This window comes from Vespula vulgaris, chromosome 16 (assembly GCF_905475345.1).
Source record: "Vespula vulgaris chromosome 16, iyVesVulg1.1, whole genome shotgun sequence".
NCBI lineage: Eukaryota > Metazoa > Arthropoda > Insecta > Hymenoptera > Vespidae > Vespula > Vespula vulgaris.
Genome location: NC_066601.1, coordinates 539,727 through 566,474, shown reverse-complemented (window position 1 = coordinate 566,474; position 26,748 = coordinate 539,727). Strand labels below are relative to the sequence as shown.

The following is a 26,748-nucleotide window of genomic DNA, read 5'->3' as shown; positions in this document are numbered from 1 at the left end:
GTAAATAAAATAATGTTCGTTGATGTTATTGCGCGGAAAAAACAGTAGGAAAAATAATTAAATGCATACATGCGATTTTCTTTCATTTCAGTTGTTGCCCATCTTCTCGATGTATCTCGGTGCAACAGCTTCGTGACAACCACGAATCACAGAAAGAGACAGCGACAGAAGAAAAGAGAAAGAGAAAAAGAGAGAAAGAAAGAGAGAAAGAGAGAGAGACAAAGAGAGAGAAATAGATAGAGAAAAATGACGCGTGGGCGTCAGAGAATAAATGCATTCATGGGTGTCACGAGCAACGCAAAGAGATACCTGTAGCCTAGTTCGGATTCGCGATCGTGTTGGTGATCGCGTTCAAGTTCGTTGGGGGTGGTAGAATTGCGGGGGTTAATGGAGAGAGGGGTTTGCTCTTGGAGGAGGAAAAGAGGAGTAGACATTTGATTGGGCGACGGTACTAGAATGGTGGGGACGGCGATCAGGAGAGTCGCTAAGTCCTCGGCTTATATAAACGGGACGCGGGATTCTCTCCACCGCAGAAGAACCGCATCCGCCGTCGGTGAACAACAAGGGCAACTCTGTCACGTGTCGACGTTATCCTTTCAAAGATTCATCTCGAAGAACTTTATTCTCCAATCGAGGTAAGGGACAATATTGCAAAAGATATTTCTTATCCTTTCGATATTTCTTATACACGTATTGCATACATTCGAATATTGTTCTTTCTTTCTTTTTTGCTCCTTTTTTCTTTTCTTTTTTTCTTTTTCTTTTTTTTTCGAAAATCATTCCATTTTCTCTCGAACTGGTATAGATGACAATTTTTCTTAATAATTTTCGGTGTAATTATTTATTTATTTATTTATTTGTTTGTTTGTTCGTTTTTTTTTTTTTTTTTTTTTTTACTATCTCCTCGTTCATCTTGTTCTTCTTTTTCGAGTAAATTCAATAAAATGTTAGACTGTATCCTTAGTTAATAGTCTTGACAATTTTACTGTTTTACTATTGACGCAATCGTAGAATAAAGAGACACTTGCGTGATACGTTACGAGTTGAATAAAAATAAGGAAACGAATCATTTCTTTTTTTCTATAGTATTACACATTCTGTCTTCCTCTCTCTTCTCTCTCTCTCTCTCTCTCTCTCTCTCTCTCTTTCTTTCTCTCTTCTTCTCTCTCTCTCTCTTTCTCTCTTCTCTCTCTCTCTCTCTCTTCTCTCTCTCTCTCTCTCTCTCTTTCTTTTTCTTTCTGTGGTGATATGATTTTTTTAAAGTAAATAATTTAATTTCTTTGAGGGTGAACATTTTTATTTGCTAAATCATCGAATCGCATCGAGACTCGTTAAAGATGATCAAATTTTATCGAGATACCTAACTCAATCGTTCCTTGTTCGTCGAGTATCCTCGCTGAAGATTTCATTTCTGTGAAAAAAAAAGAACAGAAAAAAGAAAAATATAGTATTTGGCTTAAACGATATAATCGAACTAAAAACAGAAAAGAAACAGAAAACGGCAAGGAAAACCGAATCGAAGAGAAAAAACATTTCGCGATTGTTTAAACATTTTTCTATCGAAATATTTTTTACATTTCCTAATTTATCAAAATTTTTTTTTACATATCTAATGAACAAGAGAATAGTTCACCGCTTTTTGAAATCTTTATATTTTTGATCTTTGAATGAGATTGGTTCAGTAGTATCAGTCAAGCTTTCGTCCGACAAGTGAAACAAACATATGTAAACGGACGGATTCTAAATGCCGCTCCAGCCAATGCATATAACATATCTACGTACATATGTATATACATATGTATGTATCTATGTACCCATGTATCTATATATGTATATTACGTAGGACGATTGCAGTGCTAACAATAATTAGTAACAATGCTATTGCGCTATGTCGAGTATCGTGAACTCATTGAACTCCATAATTGTTCGAACCATTGTCGTTAAAGTGGATCATCATCATCATCATCATCATCATCATTATAATTATTATTATTATTAATTTATATTATCCAATTTATTGTCGTTATTATTAATATTAGTATTTGTATTATTAACGATAATATATTTTTACTACTATAGTTTATTATATTTTATTATTATTATTAATATTATTATTATTATTATTATTATTATCATTAAAATGATAGAAATATATGTTTTTTTTTAACGAAGAAAATTAGTGTGATTTTAATTGAACGAAAAGAAAAATAATCTGATATTAAGTATTAATAAAAACAAGAAAAGAAAAAGAATAGACTTAGAAGAAAAGAATAGTTCGTTACGGAACCTACATATACCTATTACAAACGCTAACGATATCTTTTGTCCAATGTTGAGAGAACAAACTACGTTTGTATATTATCCAGAACACGAGAATGATTCAAAATACGATTAATTTATAAATACGTGCTTTACTTCATCGAATGTACAACCGGTGATATATTGTGCTCTGAAACGAGATTTTGTTATAAATAATAAAAAAAATGAATAAATAAAATAAAAAACAACGCCTTCGAAAGACAGGAATAGAGAGTAACGTTTCAATTATATTCGAGGAGCTACGAAAATATCGTAATCGAATCTAATGTTTCAAATATTTCTTTTAGAAAACTCAAGTTACATTGTTCAGTTTCAAAAGAATGCATCGGATAACTCGTTGCAACCGAGGCTTTGAAGATTAATGGAATTAATTAAAAAGAAAACTGTCCCGTTGTTCTCTAAAACGTATAACTGTATTCTGCTTCGCTAGGAAAGTAACAGTAAAAAGCAAAAAGGATATTTAACACCGGTTGGACGATCTATCAAAGTAGAAAATGTGTTTAATGAGTTTAAAGAAATGTCCATAAGAAATTCTATACTCATTATAAATGTCGAGACTCATTATAAATGTCAGTAGAAATAGATCGAAGAAAAAATGTTATAGAAATAGAAAATATAGAAATAATTTTTTTTATAATTTCCAGTTTTTTCTTTTTTTTTCTTTATTTTATCAATAAATTCGAAAAAAACGTCATACTAACAAGGACAAGAAAAATATTATATTCCGAGTTCTTCAAAAAGAAATCATAAAAATCATATTATCATAAAAATTCTTTTCTTAATAAATATTCGTTCCTTATTGCTAAAGTATATCCATTAGCAAAAGGGAAAACTCGTATCTATCTATCTACACGGTGATTTAAACGGGTAATAACAATTATATTTTATGATAGTTCGGAAATCGCATATCGTAGTTGGGAGATTAGATATCAGCGAACTGATATGAATTCTAATTTACAAGGACATATAATATATACCGGTCTGGGATCTCTCTCTGTAATATTATAGAGTAATTTTTCGTGAAAATATTTATTGAGTACTTTTGTTTATTTATTTATTTATTTATTTATTTTTGCAATATTTATCGATCTGTTATATTATATATTATATTTTTTATCAATTTAGAAGAACTGATTAATAAATAGAGTAACTGTTTCTATTGATCAAAATATCATGAGGATAAACTATTCTTATAATATGTAAATTATATATAGAAAGGCTTTCGACTAATTAAACGCGAATTGAACGTGAGTTTCAATTTTTATATCCTTCATTATTATTTACCTTGCAGTCGAAGAGGCAATGTGTGAAAACGAGTATCAATTACAAATATACCTACGTATATAATATATAGATATAGATACGTATACACGCGTTATATACGAAAGGTTACGCAAAAGCAAAAAGCGAGATTGCAAATACGGATACTGATTTAAATAAACGTTGTATTAAAGTGAAATCAACTCTGTCGCTGATAGAAAACAATTTACGAGCTGCCTATTTCATTCCATACCGCGAAAAGTGCTTCACAGATTTATTATATGGTAATATCTTTTCAATTCGTTAGCGAACGACAATTTCGTATAATCTCTTTTCGAACAGGATATAATATGAATATTAAAATTCTTAAATTCATCCGTTTAGAAAATTACTAATCATATTAAAAATATATATATATTTCAAATTCATGAAAGAATTATTTTATTTCACAAGATAATATTTTCATTATTTTCGTCGTAGGTATTCAAAAGAAAAAATAAATAATTTGTATTAGAGAAAGAGAAAGAGAAAGAGAAAGAAAAAGAAAGAGAGAAAATAACAAAATAACAGAATTAAACATCTCGTCAAATAACATTAAAATTTGGCATGATATTTCGTAATATTTTTCAACGAGATAAATTGTATATATCAAGAAAGCCTTGGCTACGAAATAAAAATATTCTCTCTCTTTCCTTCTCTCTCTCTCTCTCTCTCTCTTTCTCTTTCTCTTTTTCATTTCAACGCTTATACCTTTGATAATAGTTTTAAATTTGCTCGTGTTTCTATGCATACAAACAATAAGTATTTATTCAAAATATCGAAGTCTAAGTTCTAGTACAGCACACATGCAAAAACTTTTCTCCGCTTATAGATATTCATTTAATTTTAATTACGTTTCAGTGAATGAGCTCACTAACGCGAAAGATATTTAATTTATTATGTCTATAAAATTATGCATGAGGCAGCAACACGTTCGTATCGATCGAAATCATACTCGAGTATATAATGTTCGTCCCATTATTTAAAAGACAAATCAATGCTAGATACATGTTTGCGAATTAAAAGAATCTTTCGATAGACAGTTGAAACAAATTTTGTCAAAAAATCAATCGCTTTGTGAACAATTGTTATAATTATTATTATTCTCGTAACAAAAGTTATTGATTTTAAATTTGGTCTATACACACACACACACACACACACACACACACACACATCTTTTTTCAACGAAATTTCAAATCAATAACTTTTATTATGAGAATAATAATAATCATAATAATTTTTCACGAATCGATTGTTTCTTCAAAACTTTATATATATATATATATATATATATATATATATATATATATATATATATATAAACAAGATTTGTACTACATTATAGATTTTTATTATATTATATATATATATATTTTTCCTTTTTTTCTAAGTGATCTTTAGAATACATTAGAAACATCGTGACAAGAAGCTTACCCATAAAATAGGCCATTGCAAAACATCGATTTATAGCTATAGAAAAATCAATCGAGTCTATAAATGAAAAGAAACAGATACAACTTTTCATTCAAGTTCCTTTTACTACATTGCTGCGTTTTCGTTTCTTTTATAAAATACTTTCTCTCTCTCTCTCTCTCTCTTTCTCTCTCTCTCTCTCTCTCTCTCTCTCTCTCTCTCTCTTTCTCTCTCTATAGATACACACACACACACACACATTTATGAAATTTTTCTACTTATACCTGTGAAACCTTAGAGCTTCGTTTACAAGAAGAATACATTGAAAGCCTGTTGCCATTGCTTTCGTGTACATATATGCATATATACATACATATTATGTTCTCGCAAAATGTAGTTCCACTGCGTCGAACAAATTTCAAGGTACCGTATCTATGGCATTTACTTACTTCGTTTTTATAGAAAACGATAGCGTTATGGTTAAAGCAAAAAGAAAGCTGTTTTATCTCGTCTATCGAAAAGAGTAATACAAGAAGGAAAAGAAAAGAAGAAGAGAGAAAATATAAACAAAGAAAAAAGAAAAATTAAACAAAACAAAGAAGAAGAAAGAAAACAAAATGAACGTAAAGTCGATTTCCTTTCGCGATTATTACGAGAGCTTCCTAATCAAATTTTTTTTTTTCTTAAGTGAAAATGAAAACGTTTCGTCATCTTTTATATTTTGAGAATGTAACTCTTAAAGTAAATTTCATGAGGAAAGTATTACCCTCGGATAAGAGTAATACCAATCTTACCTTTTCTGTGTGATGGCAAACGAGATAACGAGATAAACGTATTATTCTAAAGGATTTCTTGATCCTGATAGAAGAAAGTTTAAGACTCTCGACCCGATCTTGTAAATAATGATTTTGCAGATATTCATTCTTTTTGGTATAGCAACGTGAATATCAAGATTATAAAAGTTCTCACATCGAAAATTAAAATCATCTTGCTCTGTCATTTTCATTTTTCTTTGTTTTTGCCTCTCTTTCTCTCTCTCTCTCTCTCTCTCTCTTTCTCTCTGTTTCTGTCTCTCTCTCTTTATTCAAGTTTTCTTCTTCTTCTTTTCCTTTTCTCACACTTCTCCTCATTTAATTTTATCAACACTTTTGATATTTGCTCTAACGCATATAAGTGAAACGAAACTAGCATGTTCCAGATAGGTATTATAAAGTTAGAACGCACTGTAGAACTCGAGCATATAAAACTATAGTTGTTTTACTAGTGACAGCTTCGTGCCTTTTAACCTAATGAAACAAAATGTCGCGCGACAGACGTATAATATTCGTAAGGTGATAAAAATTTAACGACTTCATGACGGCCAATGTTTCCTCCACTTTTCTCGCAATTTACGTCTTATTGATTACCGAATGAAATAATAATCTAACGTATATATTTCTATCGAAATAAGATAAAATAATCGAGACCGTGAGAACTTATAAAAGTCGATAATCTACTGTATCTTTACGATTCACAAACGAGAGAAATAAGCTTACTTAATATTTGCTCGAAAGTTGGTTTCCAATGGTACCAGAAAACCTTAATCAAGTATTCCACGATTAATAAAGTAGTTATTTCTAATTGGAAGTATCTAGTTATTGGCTTTAACCGAGAACACCGTGGGAAGCGGTGCAATTAAACCTTTTTATTAATAAAACCGCATAGAAAGAATAAGAAAGAAAAAGAAAGAGAGAAAAAGCATCGATAAGAAGTATTGATATTATTCAATAAAAATTTTATTATAAGAAATTTTCATTTCTATTTTCATTTCTACAATATATCAACGTTCCTTTTTCATAATTTACCGAAATGAAATTGAACGGAAGAACTGATAAAAATTCATTTCTAAAGTCCTCAAGATTGAAAATAGATTGAACGTAATAAAAACTTTCATTCTCGATAGACGAAGTTGAATTTATGATCGTCCTCATAGTAGACTGGAACTTATATTATTTATGATTTTCCGTGGCATCCGTTCGTATCCGATTTCGGTGTAATCGTTCCCATGTGACTATATCAATTGATTCCAATTTTATCGGAAACGATTCTAACGTAAAATAAAGATGCGTACTATATATATATGTATGCTATATGTGGGTGTATGTGGGTATGTGCTATATGTATATATATGTATGTGTTATATGTATGTATGTATGTATATATATATATATATATATATATATATGTGTGTGTGTCCCACAAGTATATGAGCTTATTTTCTCGTCATGTGATGAGAAAATATGTATTCCATGAGGATAAATGATTTGTTTATAGCTTTTCTCTCTTTCTCTCTCTCTCTCTCTCTTTCTATTTCTTTGCTGAGTAGAACATGTTCGTTCCAACATATAGACTTTATTAAAGCGTTGAAATAATTTAGACAATGACAACAATGGCAAGAATGAGAAAGAAATGGTATGTGGTTGTTTCGACGAAGTTAAAGTGGGTGAACGATGCCTCCGGCTTTTTGCATACATCTCTCTCTCTCTCTCTCTCTCTCTCTCTCTCTCTCTCTCTCTCTCTCTCTCTCTGCCTTTCTCTCTTTATCTCTCTATCTCGAAAATGTTCGAAATTCCGTAATGCTTGAGATTCTCATGCCGCTAATTCTCGCCACGTTTTCCAACATAACGTTTCAAAAACTTTCAACGCACTATACGCAAAAGACGTAGAAAACGCAATCCAATTTAAGGAAACAAGTTTTACAATACCATGTAAGAGAAGAGCGTTTACATAAGTTGCTATGCACTTATCGTTTTGCTTTGAAAATGTACGAATATTTCTAGTCGTTCTCTTTCTCTTTTCTCTCTCTCTCTCTCTCTCTCTCTCTCTCTCTCTCTCTTTCTTTCTCTCTTTCTCTCTTTATCAAACAAACACGAAATTCCGTTTTCCCTAAGTTTATTTTATCCTTTCCATCCTCTTCAACGACAAAATTTCCTTTCGATTTTAGCCACTAACACGATTTTACAGTTTACTTCTGTAGTTTAAACACACAAGAATGTAGAACGATAAAGAAAGATAAAGAAATAGAGATAGAAAGATAGAGGAGAAAGAAAGAAAGAATAAGAGAGAAAGAGAGAGAGAGAATAAAAGAGTTTTCCATGAAAGGTCCTATGAAAAAGTGACAAATACATCTCGATGACTTTAACCTCGATCTCTTTTCAAAAGAGAAACGCTATTTTACGTGTAAAGTGCAAAAAGTAAAAAAAGAGGAAACGAGCTTTTTATTTATCGAGTTTGTCAACGCTTTCGAAAGCTTACTTCTTGTGGAAAACTTACCGTGAACATTCTATAATCCCATTCGCTTTTACAGTCACTAAACTATGCTACCAACGCGTTCAAGTTTATTGACTTCTGCTAGTGTTATTAAATCACTTGGACATTATCGATAAAGAAATATGTACATAACGATCATCCTTACGTTCTAATACGTGTCTGTAATGATATATATATATATATATATATATATATATATATATATATATAAGTACGAATGAGAATTAATTTTTAAATACTTTTTTTCTTTAAATTCTGTTTTATTTAAATTTTTATAGTTTATTAGATTGATTCTATAATCCATTCGTTAAGCATTCGATTATAAATATATGTAGGTGTATTGATAATATACATTTTATTTTATATTTACGTTTCGAATAAGTTTAAAAAAGAAAAACATGTGAATTATCTGATATTTCCATTAAAAATTTATGCAATATATATATATATATATATGTATGTATGTATGTATATATATAAATCATTAACCTGAATTATTTATACGAAATATTAAGATTAATTAGAACTATAAAGAATCATAATAGTTGAATTAAAAAATCGTCTTGTGATTTTAATTAATTTTATAGAAATATTGTTATTTATTTTTTCTAATAATTTCACATACTTCATACTATATATTATGGTATTTGTTACGTTATCTAATAATTTTCACTTATTTACATATATACATATATATATATACATACTTGCATATATATATCGAAACTTGTAGGAAACTCGATGTATATGTATGTATGGGATGTGTATTAACGAATATATTAATGAGTAATTTGGGTAGGCATGGTAGCAGCTCGACATGGATAATAAACGAGATGCGATTAAATCGATGTCGTGGTAACTCTAATCTAAAACGGTCAAGCTTCCAATTTTAGATATAATTTGATGAACGACAATACGGTCGAGCGATTTTCTTATACTTGACAGCTACTCGATCTTAGAACATAACGGAGAAGATTTTACGGGTAACGCGCACGCATAATTCTTCTTTCTATCAATTTATCTCGTAGTTGTACACGAATGACGACACCATAGAAAAGAATAAAAAAAGAAACGAAAAAGAAAACGAAAACCGTAGTGAACTGACCATACCATAAAAAATCATTCGTGCAACGAAGATAAGCGTTTTACTTATTTTTAATTTATCTGCTTTTTCTTTTTTTTCTAAGTCGTTTGTTCTTTTATAGATTTATCGACAGCAATACGGTCTCATATTACGTATATAGAATGTAATTCGATTAATCTATATTGAAAAAATTGATTACAGCCTTGACTTTTTAAACAAATTTTGCATAAATCGATATATCGTAATTTTTTTCGATAACTAATATACGTTGAAAAAGTTTTTGAATAATAGTTATTATTGTTATCAGAGTTAATAGCAAAATTCAAATTTTATGATGTTCCAATACTTGGTTATCTAAGTCGGTGAATAAAATTTGAATAATCTAGATATCGTGCAAGAATTTAAATATTGTTTATTGATCCAAGTATAACATTTTGATATTTATAGGCGAATATTTAAAAAAATTTTTCGATAATATTTCATTTAATCTATTAAATTAATTTTTATTAATTATTATTAATGTTTACAATACAAATACATATAATACGAATAATTCGATCTGAAGTATCCAAAATTTTGAATCGAATTATTCAAACAAACCATAATTTTTTTTTAATCATACAAAATTATCTTTAATCCTTTTTAATTTTTAATTCTTAACGGCTATGTATGTAAATAAAAAAATATATATATGTATATTTATATACAATTTTTTTCAATTAAAATTGCAATAATAATAATTCCTTTTTATAAAATAGTACGATATCAATCTCTTTCAGAATTTTCGCGAGTCTTTACTTTCCAAAGATTATGATCATAAAGTCATCAAATAAAAAACTGTTCAAAAAGACAATTTATTAGATGAATTATTTTGCTCTCGATTACATTTCTTTGACTTTCTTTTTTCTTTCTTTTTTTTTACGTATTAGATATTTATCCGATCGATCATCGTACATAAGTATATTTCATCGTGCTTTTAGCTGACTGAGAACGTGAAAAAAGATTTGAAAATATCGATGATCTTATCTCTCTTTTTGTTATATAAAATTTCTCTCTTTCTTTCTTTCTTTTATTCTTTCTTTCTTTCTTTTTATTCGAATATCACAACTCACGTTGCCTTTATCGAGTAAGGAACAATCAAAAAAGTCACGGTAATACTTAGATGACTATTCGCCCATTTATCTGAAACGCTCGATCATTAGATATATTAACTTTTCATAGTGCAATGGTCCAACATATTTTTGGAGATAAACAAACAGAAAAAGAAAGAGAGAGAGAGAGAGAGAGAAAGAGAGAGAGAGCTTAATTTATAACTTCTTGTCTTCACAATTTCTTCCCCCGAGGAAAATATTCCTCCAAACTATTTCGATCTTCCTCTCCGGAAGTAATATCATTAATATTTATACGAGAAACCCATCGAAGAACAATCTAATTAACCAAACCCTCTTCCTCCCTCTTCAAAAATAATACATATCTCGTTAAATCGTCCTATCGTCTTAATCTCTTCGAGATATTTATCTATTATATTAATCACTCCATCGATCATAAAATACCTAGATATGTAATAACATTTAATAGTTATCAAGAAAAAGAATTCTTACATTTTCTCTCTCTCTCTCTCTCTCTCTCTCTCTCTCTCTCTTTCTTTCTCTTTCTTTTTCTCGAGTAAATAAAAATTTTATTAGTTAAAACATCGTTGATCGTTATCAGGAATAAATAAATATACTTGTATTTTTGCATATACACCTACACGATCTATATAATTATTAAAATATATAGTTTTGTATATTTCGTTATTATAGTATTTTTTATATTGCATTAGATATAATGTTCGATTAATTTTTATATGCATATTATTAATTTTGTTAAATATATAATATTTTCATTTATAAATACAGCTGAAACAAAACGCTTTACTTTTTGTATATTATAGCATACATATAGTTACTGTGTATTAAATGACACATACGTACATACGTACACATATTTCTCGTATATATCTCGTAACTTTATAAAATATAGAAAACTCAATGGTCACGTAGCACGTGTTCGAGAACGTTCATATTCCCAAAAGGAAGAAACTGAAAGAAAAAAGGGCAGAGAGAGAGAGAGAGAGAGTGAGAAGGAGAGAAAGGGAGAGGAACTAAGGAAAAAAAGAGAAAAAGAGAAAAGATATAAGTTGTGTTAGGAAGACACACCATGTGGGATACGAAATTCCACGTTCGATAATTTAATTGAGAACGTAAATCCCTTTACTCTCTCCATTTCGATTTCTTTCCACACTTTCATACACATCACTAACCTCTAAAAGTTATTACATTTTGGGAAAACTTCAGCAATACCTACATTTCGTTTGATCCCCTATTTTACGAAACGTTTTTCTTAAAGCACCTTCCCATCTCTTTTGTTTCCTTTAGTCTCACTCATCTTATTTCTGTATATCGAATTTGTCGTCTCTTTCGAATGATCCTGTTGAAAACAAAAATCTACTTTTCGTCCCTCTTCTAACCGACGCCCAATATTATTTTGATGCTTTTACTTAGAAATGGACGTTCAGCTTATTATTTTCTTTTTTCTTTCATTTTTCTCGTTTACTTCGTAGTTATAACACAACTAAGACTAAATGTGTGTGTGTGTGTCTGTGGATGGGTGGGTATGTGTATGTGTGTGTAAAGGAAAGAGAGAGAAAAAACGAAAGGAAGGGATAAGAGATGGGATAAAGAAAAAAAAAACAATGTTTTTTCTCTATCTCCCGACGAATTCTTGAGATCCTCCCTAAGAACTAATATTCTTTATCAAAACGTAAGTGAAGGAAAAGCTGTAAGATTGTTGTCGTAGGCTGAATAAACGCAGGAAAATTGTACGGATCAGCAACACGTAAAACGTACCACCATTGTAATCTCACGTTTAACCGATATAGATGTCTCTAATAATATTTTGTCCCTCGAATTTATTAGATGATAAAAAAGAAACAAATTTATATATATATATATATGATCGCGAGAACTTTCTATAGAAAATTTCTTTTGATATCGCAAGCTGTGTTATTGTATTGCAATCTTTAACGAGAATCGAGTGTGTATTTATTGTTAGTTTCGTAACAATGGAAAATACATTATTGATAAATTCAACATGTGATAAAAGTATAACGTACACAATGAAACTCTATTACGTCGAAGTGATTTTCAAATTAAATATATAATAGCTTTCAATTTACATGTCCAAATTATTGCAAAGTAATTTTCAATTGGGAATCATATCTCTATTATTAATAGTCAATATGTATTTCATTACAGTCATACACCTACGACTTTTTCAGTTTTTCGCGAGTTGATAACTATGTTCTGGGTACATCAAAGTATACGTCATTTTATGTTTTTCGGAAAACCTATCAAAGTATAACGAAAAAAACGCACGCACACACACGCACACATATATACACAAAAAAGGAGAAAAAAAATTGGACCATGCATTTTAATTTTTCATCATAGTTTTCGCGTTATATAGATATGCGAAGAAAGCACACAGTTATTCCCATAAAAATGGAACGTGTCTGACAATTCGGATTCACAATTTTGTAACTTTATTTCACGCAGGATGATACAAGAATTGATACGCTTTCGAATCACGTCGAATTGTTACGAGCTAGAATATAAGTCGGGTAATGAAAATATAGCGTCGTTCTCGCACCCTCCTATCTTCTCTTTTTTTTTTCTTTTTTATTTTTTCCTTTCTCTTTTTCGTTGCAACACGTTCCAACGTTAACCGATAGTGAACGACGTCGTTATCTTGTTTGTGAAAAAGCATCTTAACACAATAATCTATTCATCGTATTTTTATTTAAACTATTATTGATGCATACAGATACATATATACATAAATACATATATAGTAATATATATATTATATATGTAAATAATAATTACATATGTAAAAAAAGATAATTTAGCATAAATTATTTATTAGTTTATATAATTTTATTAATCATTCAAAAAGGTAAATTTAATTTTTTTTTTGGCAAAATAAAATGAATTTACTTTGTAACAATTTGTTTATAACACGTTCGTAATTAATTATTAACAATACATTAAAAACGATAGAGAAAATTCTAATCTTTAAAACGATATTCGATTCAAATCTGTATGACTTTTAATTTTAGAGGTATCTTTATATAAATGAAAGACATTTATATTGACCCACTGACCTATTGAAATTTCTTCGATGACACACTGACCTATATAAGTTCTAAAAAGTCACGAAATTTTACTATTACTACTACTACTATTTCTAACAACAAATATATTGTACGAACTAAGAATGGAAATTTTTCTACGCAGATACATTCGAAACAAAAGATCGTAGAGAATTGAAAAAAAAACACTAAGTTTTCAAGTATACATTATTTCTTATTTATTGAAATATTGCAATAAAATCGTATTGGTAATATTGATACAATAAAATCAATTTTGTTATTAGTTTTTAAAATTGACTCTTTTATTTCATAATAAGGGGATAATTGCAACGAAATCATAAAAATTTCTTTTTTATAAATATGTAAATTTTTTTTCTGTTTATTTAAAATAAGGAATAAAAGATCTATTATTATAACTCTCTTATTTTAAAAACACATATTTAAAAAACAAAGTTTCTTTACATCTATAAAAAAAAACATGATCAAAGTTATTGTCTACCCTGTATAATTATGTACATACATATATAATTTTTTATTTATATGTATTACATTTTACTCATATATAATACACTTTTTATATATTATGTATTTATATATAAATATATAATATATAAAAAAATTTTATATATTATATATTTATATATACATAAATTTTTGTATAAAAAAATTTTGTTACTGTAAAAACAACGAACTAAGAAAAATAGGATTCTCTTTTATACCGAAATAGATAATTTCTTTTTTATATTTCTTTCCTACATATATGTAAACGTACATAGACATACATATAGATATACATCAGCATCGATTATCGAGAACGACGAGTCCAATTATCTACTCCCACAACGAACGACCACGTATTCAAGGCAACGTGATTGCCTTGTAATAAAATACTAGTCGAACGAACGTTGAAAGTATGTACGCTGGAAAATAATCATTAATTCGTGTTACATTTCACACGGAAAAAAGAATATCGAAAGTGAAAAGAAGATATTTGAGAATTTGAATAAAACGTCAGAGATTGATTGAATTCGTTCGAGATTGTTGTAATTCGTTCGAGAGTTCTCCACGTTTCATTCTTTTATACAGGTTGGCCAAAAAGTTCTTGGACAATCATAAAAATCAATTGAAACATTTAAAGCTAATTTACCTTTTTTAATTCAAATTTTTTAAAATTTTCAGATTTGTAATTTCACAATCTGCAAATAAAAATGAATCTGAAAGGTTTCGAAAAAGAGTAATTAATTTTTATAATTATCTAGGAATTTTTTTTTTTCTATATCGATCTAAAAACTTTTGGTCAAGCTTGTATTTGAAAAGAGTTCATACATGTATATACGCGGTAGATAAAACGTAAAATCTACAAAAGAACTTTTACGTACTTGAAACAGAGTTGAATAGTTTGTTAGTCAGGTTCTTTGAAAACACTGGGATGATTTTTCTCAACGATGTAGAGAATGTATTGTCTCGTTCCTCACCGTCATCTCGTACAACCCTATTTTCTCCTCAGCTTCTTTCAACTCCCTCTTTTACTTAATCTTATGTCTACGTAAGAAATACTCGGTAATACGAGAACGAGTTATACATACATACATACATACATATATATATCATACATATATATATATATATATATATATATATATATATACATACACATACATTATCAAATAAAAAACTAGGTGAAAATGAAGAAAAAAGAATCATAATTATAAAAAAAAAAGATCAAATAATTATTTTTTTGTTCAATATAGTATCTCCCCGCATTAATATTACGTTTATAAGTAACATTATGAGTCAAATTAAACTAATACAAAGATTTATATAGGTTTATAATTTTTTTGTCCATTTATACACTATTATATCTTTTGTTAATTATTAAAAATTCTTGTACCAGTTGTACGATATATCGTACTGTTCTTCCCGAAGTGCTATTCATAATAAATGTAGAAGTATAAACAAGAAGAGAAAATAGAAAGAAAATAAAAACAAAGGATGATTATTAGATTATTTTTATCTTAAATCGCATATACAATATAAGAAAAATAATTAATATATATTTACGTATGTGTATACGTACTAAAATAATCTCGATGTTCGAATAAATAATTCATAGGAAAGTACGATAATATTTTCTAAGTTTTCGATTTAATTGAAGACTCCGGTAATATTTTTTTCATTTGAAAACTTTACATTGGAATAATTTCGAACGAAAACACATTTTTTCTATTAAAATTCGATTTATAATTCTATAAGACATCGAAATATATGATGAAAAAGATTTTCAATCGAAGAACTCCTTTTTTTTCTTATTATACGATAGTTCAATATTATTAAATTATAAGTCACAAGAGCCATAAACGAAAGCATAATGAATTTCGTGAAATAATCAGCACTTTATCAAAGGCATTTCTCATTTCAATGATTTCAATGATTATTATATTTCGCTTTTATCCGATGCTCTCTCATTAAGGACTATTTGCACCTCTTTTATTTGAACCAACTGTAATCCGGTACATTATTATGGTATAAATTAATTGTTGCCCGAGTTTTACAATTTTTTTTATTTCATTTTTATTTAATATCTCTCTTTCTCATAAATAAATATATATATACATATACATATACATATATATATATTTATATTTATATGTATATATTATATTTCATACACAATAAATAGCTTTCTATCGAATTATTGAATTTTTCATATATTCTTGAGAAAAAGTGTATTAATATACTCATCAAAGTCATAGATCATAGGTCTCAATGGATCTCTAATTTTTCTTGTGTATCAAATATATAGATCTTTCATTTTTTTTCTAAACACATATAACGCACTTACATATCGATTTTTAATGATTAATTATGAATGTATACAAATATGCTTCAAAAATATTTGAAAAGGTCTAAAGAAAATTTTGATTAAGATTATTATTTATTAAAAATCTTTATCCCTCGTTTATAAATAATTACGAATATTTAGACATTATCATTAAAATTTCTCAACACATATACACATACATATACATACAATCCCGTTATTTTTTTTAGGACACGTGAACGATTTATTCCTGATCGAAGATGCAGAGACAAATCGCAATCTCCTGTCTGATCCTGATAGCCATCACCGTTATGGTGGTGTCAAGTCCTCTGGCGGATGCTGCTCCGTTTTCGTGAGTACTATAATTTAAACGAAATTTAAAAATAAATACTATAAATAAATACTAGGAGAGCAAAAATTCCTAATCTTGTAATCTTACAATTTCAAAGATAATATTAACTTTAAAAAAGAAAAAAGATGTCGAAAAAGAATAATTGATTTTTAAAATCACTCAGAAACTTTTCCTCTATCCTATATAAAATAAAAAAGAAAGTGATGCCTTTTTTCTTAAGTAACATCGTTGATAGAGAGGTAGAAAGAGAAAAAGAAAAAGAGTGGGGAAAATAAAGATAGTGTAAATGAATAAGGAACAACTGTGACAATCGAGCTAATTCGTCTAATGGATATCACGATTGCCTCGCCAGTAGGATGATCATTCGATATCCTTCGACGATGAACTTTTAAGAGAAAAGAGACGCGTCTGTTTGCAATGGATGGTTTAACCCAGTTTTATTTCATGAATCATCGGTTTCTTTTAAAGTAGTTCTCTGATTTGAAAGTAAGCACCCAATGAAGTCGTCGGAGAAAAAGAAATGAATCGAGGTAAATTCAATTTAAAGGAATATGTTTGAAACCTATCAGCTTTCAAGTACTAACATCGAGTTCATCTCGAAGACATTCTTCGTCATTGCAATGGGATAGATAGATAGAAAGAGAGAGAGAGAGAGAGAGAGAATGCATTTCACTAAGAAATCGTCGATCTATCAACGATGCTTTCTCTCGAAGCAATTATAATTTGTATATTTTATTATTATTATAATTATTATTACTTATTATCGTTGTTGTTATTATCGAATCATTGCTCATTGTATATTTTACAGACAACAAAATTATTGGAATCAATTAGAAGAAGAAGATCCCGAAGCTCTCCTCGATATGCTCGCCCGTCTTCGTCATTCGATCATGCGAAATCAAGAACTCGAAAAGTCTGTAGCCAATCGATATAATTTAAACTCGTTAGTCATATAATCTTCATTCATTCTAACGATCAAATTAATCTTTCATATATTTTTTTTTAGCAATAAGCGCGGACTGGACTTAGGTTTGAGCCGCGGATTCAGTGGTTCTCAAGCAGCGAAACATTTAATGGGTCTCGCAGCTGCAAATTACGCCGGTGGTCCAGGACGAAGGCGCCGTTCGGAATAAACAGAGAAATCAAACATAAGAGGATACAGAGTGAACTTCTGACGCAAATAATAATAATAATATTAACGATAATAATAATAATAATGATAATGATAATGATAATGATAATGATAACATTATCCAACGTACTTGTTCACGTAACAAATCTATCAGCCTTCTTTAGAATTTTACATATTTCGCACTTTGACGCACGTTTTCGCAATTTTTCTTCAATTTATTTTATTTCAATCTAATTTATAATATTTATTTTAATTCTTATCTCTCATGAATCAGATTGGTTTTTCTTCTTCTTTCTTCTTTTTTTTTCTTTTTTTCTTATTTCTTAATAATGACATATTTTTCATTATCCTAATTCTTGCAGTCGCTACAATACAATTTACAATTCACAATTACAAACAACCATAGAGCATGAACGATGATCTATCTCTAGTCATGTAGATATATAGGTATATGTGTGTGTGTATGTATGTTTGTGTATATATATACCCCTCTTAGTGCCGACCAAAAAAGTTGAACCTGAACGAATAGACCTGAACCAAACTGATGTAGTTTAAAAAAATTCAAGAAAAAGGTTATAAACATTTTATATTTCTTTTTCTTTTTTTTTTATTTTTATGTTTTGTTTTTGTTTCGATTCTGAATTTTTTGATGGCATGTGTTTTAGACCAGAGATTTCCAAGATTAATGGACGAGAATTATATCGAGTATCATTATTTATATTGATATTATAAAAATTATTATAAAAGAGTTTTCGTTATTTTCATTATTATCGTTGTTAATCTGCAAAATGCTTTTACTCTCATTACTATTATTTATCCTACGTGATTCAGCAATCTTGATATAAATATTAATTCTTCATCATTGTAACTACTTTTATTAATAATAAATTGAATTAATTCCGTATTATCCATAGCGATATATATATATAATATTATAGGTTTACGTAAACGACGACGGCAGAAATAGAAACGATTTCTAAATTATTCGACACATCTTGTTTAGGGACTTGTTCTCCAAGCCTAAACACATAGTGATTGACGTATAACAAAACATCGCTAGCAATTTACGCAAGTATTAATCATATATCGATATATCATCGTTCGGCACTGAAAGGGATTATTTATATTATTTATACATATTATTCAATTATACAACTTCTGAAAGCACCTTTATCCCCCGTTTTGATCTATTTTAGATTTAGAAATAACAAAGATATCTTGATGTCGTTGATTAAAATGATCGTACCCCCCATACTATGTACCATTTGTAGATATTTATTGTATTTATCTCTTGTCAATAGCATGCATATTCCAAATCAATAAAATTCAATACATATATATATATAACACACAGAGATAAATTACGTATATTATCAGTTATGTATTTTCTGCTAAAATAATCGTCGCATATAAAAAATTCTTTTACAATTTCTATTAGGACAAAGTAAAAAATATTCGTTTAGTATCTGTTGTGATATGTGTAACAAAGAAATGTTTCTCGTGTCTATAAATCGTCTAAATAAATGTTACTTTAACTCAAAAGTGTGTTTAATCTTAATGTTGTTCATTTTAATTCAAAAAAACACTATTGCATCTGCATAGTTTTAATCATTTCTTTCTTTATATTTAAGTGTATCTTCATAAATTCAAATCATAATAATTGTCAATAATTAGAAAAGAAAGACAAAAAAAGAAAACAAAAGAAATATTACGCAAAATATTACTAAAAGTTTCTAAATCATACTAAAAATCATCAAAATATTTCTTTTCGAGACATTTTAAATCAATTCTTTTTTGTCTTTTTCTTTTTTCCAGATCGCAAAAATCTACAAGCTCAACTTGTAAAACTGCGAACCTAATCACTATCTTAATATGTTTTAAAAAGGAGTGATTGATTTTTAAAGTCATCTAGGAACTTTAGGTTCAAACAGGCTATAAAGAATATAGATAATGTAGAAAACTTACTTATCGATAAACGGGTTCGACATACAATCTTACAACTAGGTAAACTTGTGACATCTCGTGCCTATATACACACATATATACATATATACGTGTTGCAAGCGAAACCAATAAAGACCCTGTTAAACGTTGCGAATTTACTCGTCATTGGTAACAGCGATTGCATAAATCGTCCCACCAAATAGCCCCTACTATTTTATCGCACATACTTGTTTATAGTGATGGAATTTGAAACGTTTCGAACGGTTTCTCTTCTTTCACTTTCAATTGTCCATGATAAAAAAAAAATAATATTACGAGGTGACAATATAACCTCACATATGCACATATATAAGTCAAAGCACGTGTTATGTAGCAACCATGCCACTATTATGTCACGTGACTACCGAGAAATAATACATTCTTGGCGAATAGAATTAAAAACATTTAATTCAAGTCGCTGCGAACATTTGTAACTTTAACTTGCTTGGTACAGTAGTAACGAGTAAATACGCAACGTGTGATACGGGCTTAAGTTAGTCATAGCATCTTGCAAATGCTAAAACCATTCAGTATATAATCATGATCGTACCCAAGTGCATCGAAATACTTTGCTCGAATTATTGGACATAACAACGCTTACAATTTTTTTTTTCTTCTTTTTCTTTTCCTTTTCATTAAGGATCTATCATTCGTATAGAAACTGTCAATAACTGATATCGCATACGTCATCAAAAATCACATGTACCTGTTCTTAACCGGTAAAACTACCAATTCGATGATCTTATTTTTATTTGTCTCCTAACATAATTATAAATTTATCGTATGCTAACTATAATATAAATGATAATTATCAGAAACCTATGTAGGAATAGTATTATATAGATGAAATTTTAATTAAAAAAAAAAAAAATAAAGAAATAAAGAATGTATTCAACCTGCCAGCATAAGATCTAACGAGAAGACACGCTACCGAAAAAGACCGACGATCTACGAATTCCTGCTTAATTCTAGTGCATTGTAATATGTAGAAGAAAAGATACACGTCAGCAGGACTCGAGAATATTCAGTGAAAGAATTAAATAGTAGTAAGTCTGTCAACTTATTATTTTGGCTAATTTTCATAATATTTCTTTTTCACCCACAAAAAGAAAAAAAAATTGTTTAAACTAAATGACGCAGAAAGAAAGAAATGTATTTCAATTTACATTTCAGATTAAAAAAGCTATTGTAAATAAAACACCGTAGATAAAGTATTGTGTGCATTCGGCGCGTAACCAGAGACATCTACTCCATTTTCGAAGCAATTAACCGCTACTTATGGCCTTTATACATAATACTGAACAAGTGATATCAAATAGTAGTGATTGGTTCACCGATGATATCAGTAGTACATCACCGAATCCTAATAGCAAAGTGGAAATCACGTAAGTATAAAGGTAACCGTTCACTTTAGAATTTGTTCTGATGCACTTGCTCTCGCAAGTTTTTTTATCGATTTGAAAACAACTTAAGAGAATTCTTATTTTCAAATAGATACTAACAATTTTGCAGAAAACTTATTATCAGATATAACTCTCAGATTCGTGTCCATTGAAAAAGATATATTTATACCTGTTTGTTACATTTACCCGTTTTGCTATTTGTTTTACAAGAAATGTGAGATAACATTTACATTCATCTGTTAAACATTCAATTTATTTTATATATTTCATATATTTGTTTCATATGTTTATTGCATATAATTCGAAGATAATTCGAAGATTTTTATCCCGGTACGCACTCTCCGATAGTTACTTTCAAAATACGAGACTAATTCAAATTTCGCGCTTCGAAAAAGCTCTCCGATAGTAACATTCTTTTACTTTCACTTGAAATACAACATATAAATCGCTCTCGGACAGTTGAATTCACTCTCAAATGCAGTATCCGTTCACTAACGAGAAATACTCTCGAGAGGAACTCGCGATAGTTTTACTCTCAAACGAACGATTGTTCACCCACCCTCGTAGCGTTAATACTATAAAACTAAACTATTGAATAGATCTACATTCATATATAAAGATATAAGTAAAATCTTAAAAAAAGAAAAAAAGAGGATTAAAATATTAATTGTTGACAGTCCCGTTTACATCCTTGGTGATTTTAAACTTTCTCTTAAGGGTCATATATTATCATCGATATTATTTGACTGTGAAAATTCGTTGAACACTTGTTAAGAATAAACAAGACATTGTTCATCCTTGTCCGAGTCTTAGATAATTTTTCTAATTAATTTTATAATTTTCTAAAATATGCAAGAAAAACGAGGCAATTAACACAAAAGGTAAATTGTAGACAGCGAGCTATATTGTTCGTATGCTATCTTTAAAATAACCATTTTTAATATCTTAACAGTACTATCGGTTCGAGCAAAGTACCGCATATCCAACATTTAAACACTTTAAATGTACTACATAAATGAACATGCCTACAACTGATAAGCTATCATTCTTTCCCTTTCTCTGTTTCTTTTTTCTGTTTTTTTTTTTGTTTTTCAAATTATTCCAACCATCTTTTCAAATAGTCAATCGCAAAATTACTCTCAAAAAATGTAAATTTCTATTAACTTTAACATATGACATAATCTATTTGACACGAAGCTATCTTAATAATAATCTTAATAGTAATAATATAATAATAATGTATATATCATTTATATTATCATTATACTTCGCGTATTATTTAATCAATCAACTTCATATCGAAAGAAATGAAAATGAAGACTCATTTCATTTAAATTCAAAAGCATACTTATGATAAAAACATGGATGCTTACAACGTCCATGAAAACACGTATTAACACTAATTTCGAATCATTCCGCGCGTGATTTCATGCATCGATTTTAAATATATGAACTGACATGATTACGAAAATTATCTAATTGTCATTTAAAATATTAAGAAACAAATTTTGTCACGCGCTATTCATAAAATTTTCAAATAAGATAAAACAATTATTTTTCAATAATAAACTATATTTATTTTTCCTACGTTTGTCATTATAGAGAAATAATTTTTAATAATATTAAATACAAATGTATAAAAAAAAAATATATTAAAACGAAAGATATATGTTATATAATTATATATACACTTTAATAATCATCGGCTCATATATCTTAAAGTTTTATAATCATTATGTCAATCTTTATATTATTATATCTAATTATTATAACCAAATTACTATAACTCCGATATTTCGATCATTTTTGAATTTGTAGAAATATGGATCAAAAGAAAGTATCTTATAGGAGATCATGCCACGTTCAACAGCGTGGAATTTGCGCGACTCTCGTATTCCTCGTTTTAATTATCGGTACGATACTTTTCGCATATACAGCGTTTGCATCATCCCTCAAGGACAATACTATACTACAGGCGACATTTGTAAGTATTTTTTCAATGTTGACACAGACGTACGTATTATATCATATATTATTAGTCATTATCAATCGGTTCAAACGATTTCAATTACCCTCACGCATGATCCATATTAAATTTATTTTTCTTTTTATAGCTTTTTCGACATGGCGATAGAACTCCATTAAGGACTTATCCTACGGATCCATATAAAAATTACTCATGGCCTGGCGGTTGGGGTGCTCTTACAACGGTAAAATCAATGAATTCCTCTTTCTTTTCTCGCTTTTTTATTTATTTTTTTCTTTCATCTCAATGATTTAATATCACAATAAAAAGTTCAACATTTAAAGTCCAACCGTGTTATCTTATATCAGCGAATTATAATGAACAAGCACAGCTGATGTTTCTTTGAAGTACAGCTGAAATATTATAAAATACACATGTCTTTACACATCATTGCATATTAAAATACGCTTGACATATTTAAATATATTTGATTTCAGAAAGGAATGCGTCAGCTTTTCTGTATGGGAAAAAAAATTCGTAAAAGATATAGTTCCATAGTCGATTTGAAATTTAGTAGTACGACTTCATTTATACGCAGCAGTGATTCCGATCGTTGTATTATGTCGGCGCAAGCACTACTTGCTGGATTATATCCACCAACAACTGATCAAATATTTGTATCTAATTTAAAATGGCGTCCAATTCCAGTGCATACAGTACCTAGAAATATGGATAAGGTATATCTTATCGTTCTTATTATATATGTTAATAAAACTAAATGTAAAAGAAAGGAGGGAATTAAACATACTAATTAATAAGTTTATCTTATAATACAAGTTAATTCAAGCTTTCATAATGCTTTTAATTAATAAAGATAAGAAAAGATTGTATCTGTACTTCCCGGTTTTCAACCGTATCATGTTATTTTGAATTAGAATCATCATTTACCGATCGAATGACTCAGATCAATCAATAAATTATTATAATAGGTAATAGTGGTTAAAGCTCCTTGTCCAAAATTAAAACAAGCATTAGAAGAAGCATATGTCAACGAATCGATAAAATCTGATGGGAAATTGGAAAATTATTACAAGGAATTAACAATGCATACTCAGCAGCCAGTGAAAACTATCACAGATGTAGAGTTTTTGTATAATATACTTTATATCCAAAGTAAACACGGCTTAATACTTCCAAAATGGACGAAAAAATATTATAACGACGAAATGAAAACCATCGCAGCTCGTGCTTTGACTTTACTCACAAGCAACACTTTGCTACGGCGTTTGCACGGAGGTAATTTCATAAATTGAACATCGATCACGAATATTTATCATATGCACAAACAATTAATCATTAATATCTCCTTTTTCTAGGACCCTTATTAAAAGAAATTGTAAATCAAATGCAAGAATCGCAAATTAAAAAAGATTCGAAAAAAGCATACTTCTATTCTGTTCACGATGTAACTTTGGTAAATCTTTTAAGAACTATGGGATTCACGAATGAATTATTTCTTCCAGAATATGGGGCTATGATTATTTTTGAACTTCATTCATATTCTGACAAGGAGCAAGAAGTAAAGGTGACTTTTCTTTCGTCGTATTTTATTTTATTATTTTTTTTAAACAATTCGAAACAAAATAATACAAAGATTTGTCGTTTATTTTCATAGGTGTCTTATTTCAATAGTACGAAATCGGTCGAGCCGCATTCTTTGAATATACCTAATTGCGAGAAACCCTGTTTATTGTCAAACTTATTGAATGTATGGAAAGACGTAATACCTGTTGATTGGGACAATGAATGTATTTTATGAATATTTCAAAAATTTACACCGATTCATATTCATTTAATTGATATTTATAATCTCTAGATTGAATATAAAAGAAGATCTTGAACATAAAAGATCTTGAATTTAAAGATGATTTCTATTCTTTTTTTTTCATATATCAAAAATTTTTGAATTTGATCACTGTATTGTAGGACTAATACTGTTAATACTAAGTATTTTATATAAATATATTTAAATAATTATTTGATATAAGATACATTCAGTAAAATCATACAATACATTTATGTAATCAATTGTATAATATTGTGTATAAATATCGTTTTTAGATGAAAGTCGATTTGTAGTACAGGCTTTCTCATTAAAAAAAGAAAAAAAAAAGAAACATTGATACATTATCTTTACATCTAACGAATGCTTAAAATAACTCCAACTTTAATAGATAATCTCGTTAAAACCGGTAAATTGACACAAGATCGTTTAACCAGGATGTGTCCGCTTTACTTACGCAACGAATGACACTGAATCGCTCGCATATATCATTGCGTAATAACACCAAGGATTATAGTGCAAGTGCGAGAGCTCCCATTCGTCAAAGTACTGTCTATCAAACTTTGAATTCGTCTTTGTACAAACATCTGTTGCGATATTTCATTGAAATTAGATATCGTTTTTATTCGTGAAAACTGCGTTGCACATTCCAAAATAATTGTTTTATCAGAATACATAACGTAAGACATACAAGAATTATGTTTCTTCTATAGTTCTCTCGCTCTCTCTCTCTCTCTCTCTCTCTCTCTCTCTCTCTCTCTCTCTCTCTCTCTCTCTCTCTCTCTCTCTCTCTCTCTCTCTCTCTCTCTCTTTTCTTTGACGAGATAGATAACTTTCTTGAAAGGCCCTAATCGGTGGATCCTTTTAGTAAAGAATTATTCACCAATTCTTCTTTTCAATAGGTTAATAATGAGCTTAATGATATTAATAAAAGCCCGTGGAGATTGTAGATAGATGTTCTTACTTTAATAATAGATAAAATATATAATAAATTTATGTTACTGGATATATCTTTCATTTATTTCATTATTGGATTTATTTATTTATCGTAGATATATTTATCGAATTTACTTATTTGAATATTCCATTATTTTCATTATTTCATTCAATTGCATATATATTTATTTTAGCTTAAGATAAACAAATTCATACTATTAGAACTATTTGTTTTATATTCATATACTATATACATACAAACAGACATACATACAACATACACACAGACACACACAACAAAAGAGAATAATTCTGCTCAGAGTTTCACTGATGATCATAAAAGAAACATTTTTAAAACACTTGTGATAAAATCATTTAAGAATGAATGTTTCTTAAAGACAGATTTGCGATTGACCGACTGACCTTTGACATTATACAGATCTTTTGTAAATGAAGACGTTTCTACTAGGCTCTTTAATGTATTTAACTTTGACCTCGTAATAATAGATATTCGTGGTATAATAAAAAGAGAAAAAGATTATTGACACTGACAAAAAATTTTATCAATTTATCAATTATTTAAGTTATAGAATTTAATACAATTTTTTTTTTAATTAATCATCTTCGGGCCGTACTTCAAAATATTTTTTAATACGTAAATTATTCAAAATAAGTACAAAGATTTTTTTTTTT

At 28.7% G+C, this 26,748-nt stretch overlaps 2 protein-coding genes across 3 annotated transcripts; both read left to right on the top strand.

Moving 5' to 3' along the window:
- The first annotated feature begins 489 nt into the window (after positions 1-489).
- On the top strand, positions 490-19,466 carry LOC127069649 (diuretic hormone class 2). Its single transcript, XM_051006867.1, has 4 exons — positions 490-635; positions 16,671-16,792; positions 17,601-17,705; positions 17,799-19,466. The coding sequence occupies exons 2-4, from the start codon at positions 16,701-16,703 to the stop codon at positions 17,923-17,925; spliced, it is 324 nt and encodes a 107-aa protein (XP_050862824.1). The 5' UTR covers positions 490-635; positions 16,671-16,700; the 3' UTR covers positions 17,926-19,466.
- A 1,003-nt stretch (positions 19,467-20,469) lies between these two features.
- Positions 20,470-26,127, top strand: LOC127069643 (lysosomal acid phosphatase-like). Of its 2 annotated transcripts, XM_051006854.1 has the most exons (9): positions 20,470-20,626; positions 20,811-20,953; positions 21,081-21,292; positions 23,129-23,294; positions 23,425-23,520; positions 23,774-24,013; positions 24,266-24,572; positions 24,653-24,861; positions 24,952-26,127. In XM_051006854.1, the coding sequence occupies exons 3-9, from the start codon at positions 21,186-21,188 to the stop codon at positions 25,093-25,095; spliced, it is 1,269 nt and encodes a 422-aa protein (XP_050862811.1). In that variant the 5' UTR covers positions 20,470-20,626; positions 20,811-20,953; positions 21,081-21,185; the 3' UTR covers positions 25,096-26,127. The 2 variants fall into 2 exon arrangements, with proteins under 2 accessions (XP_050862811.1, XP_050862812.1); XM_051006855.1 differs by lacking the exons at positions 20,470-20,626; positions 20,811-20,953 and having other exon boundaries at positions 21,164-21,304.
- Positions 26,128-26,748: the final 621 nt, after the last annotated feature.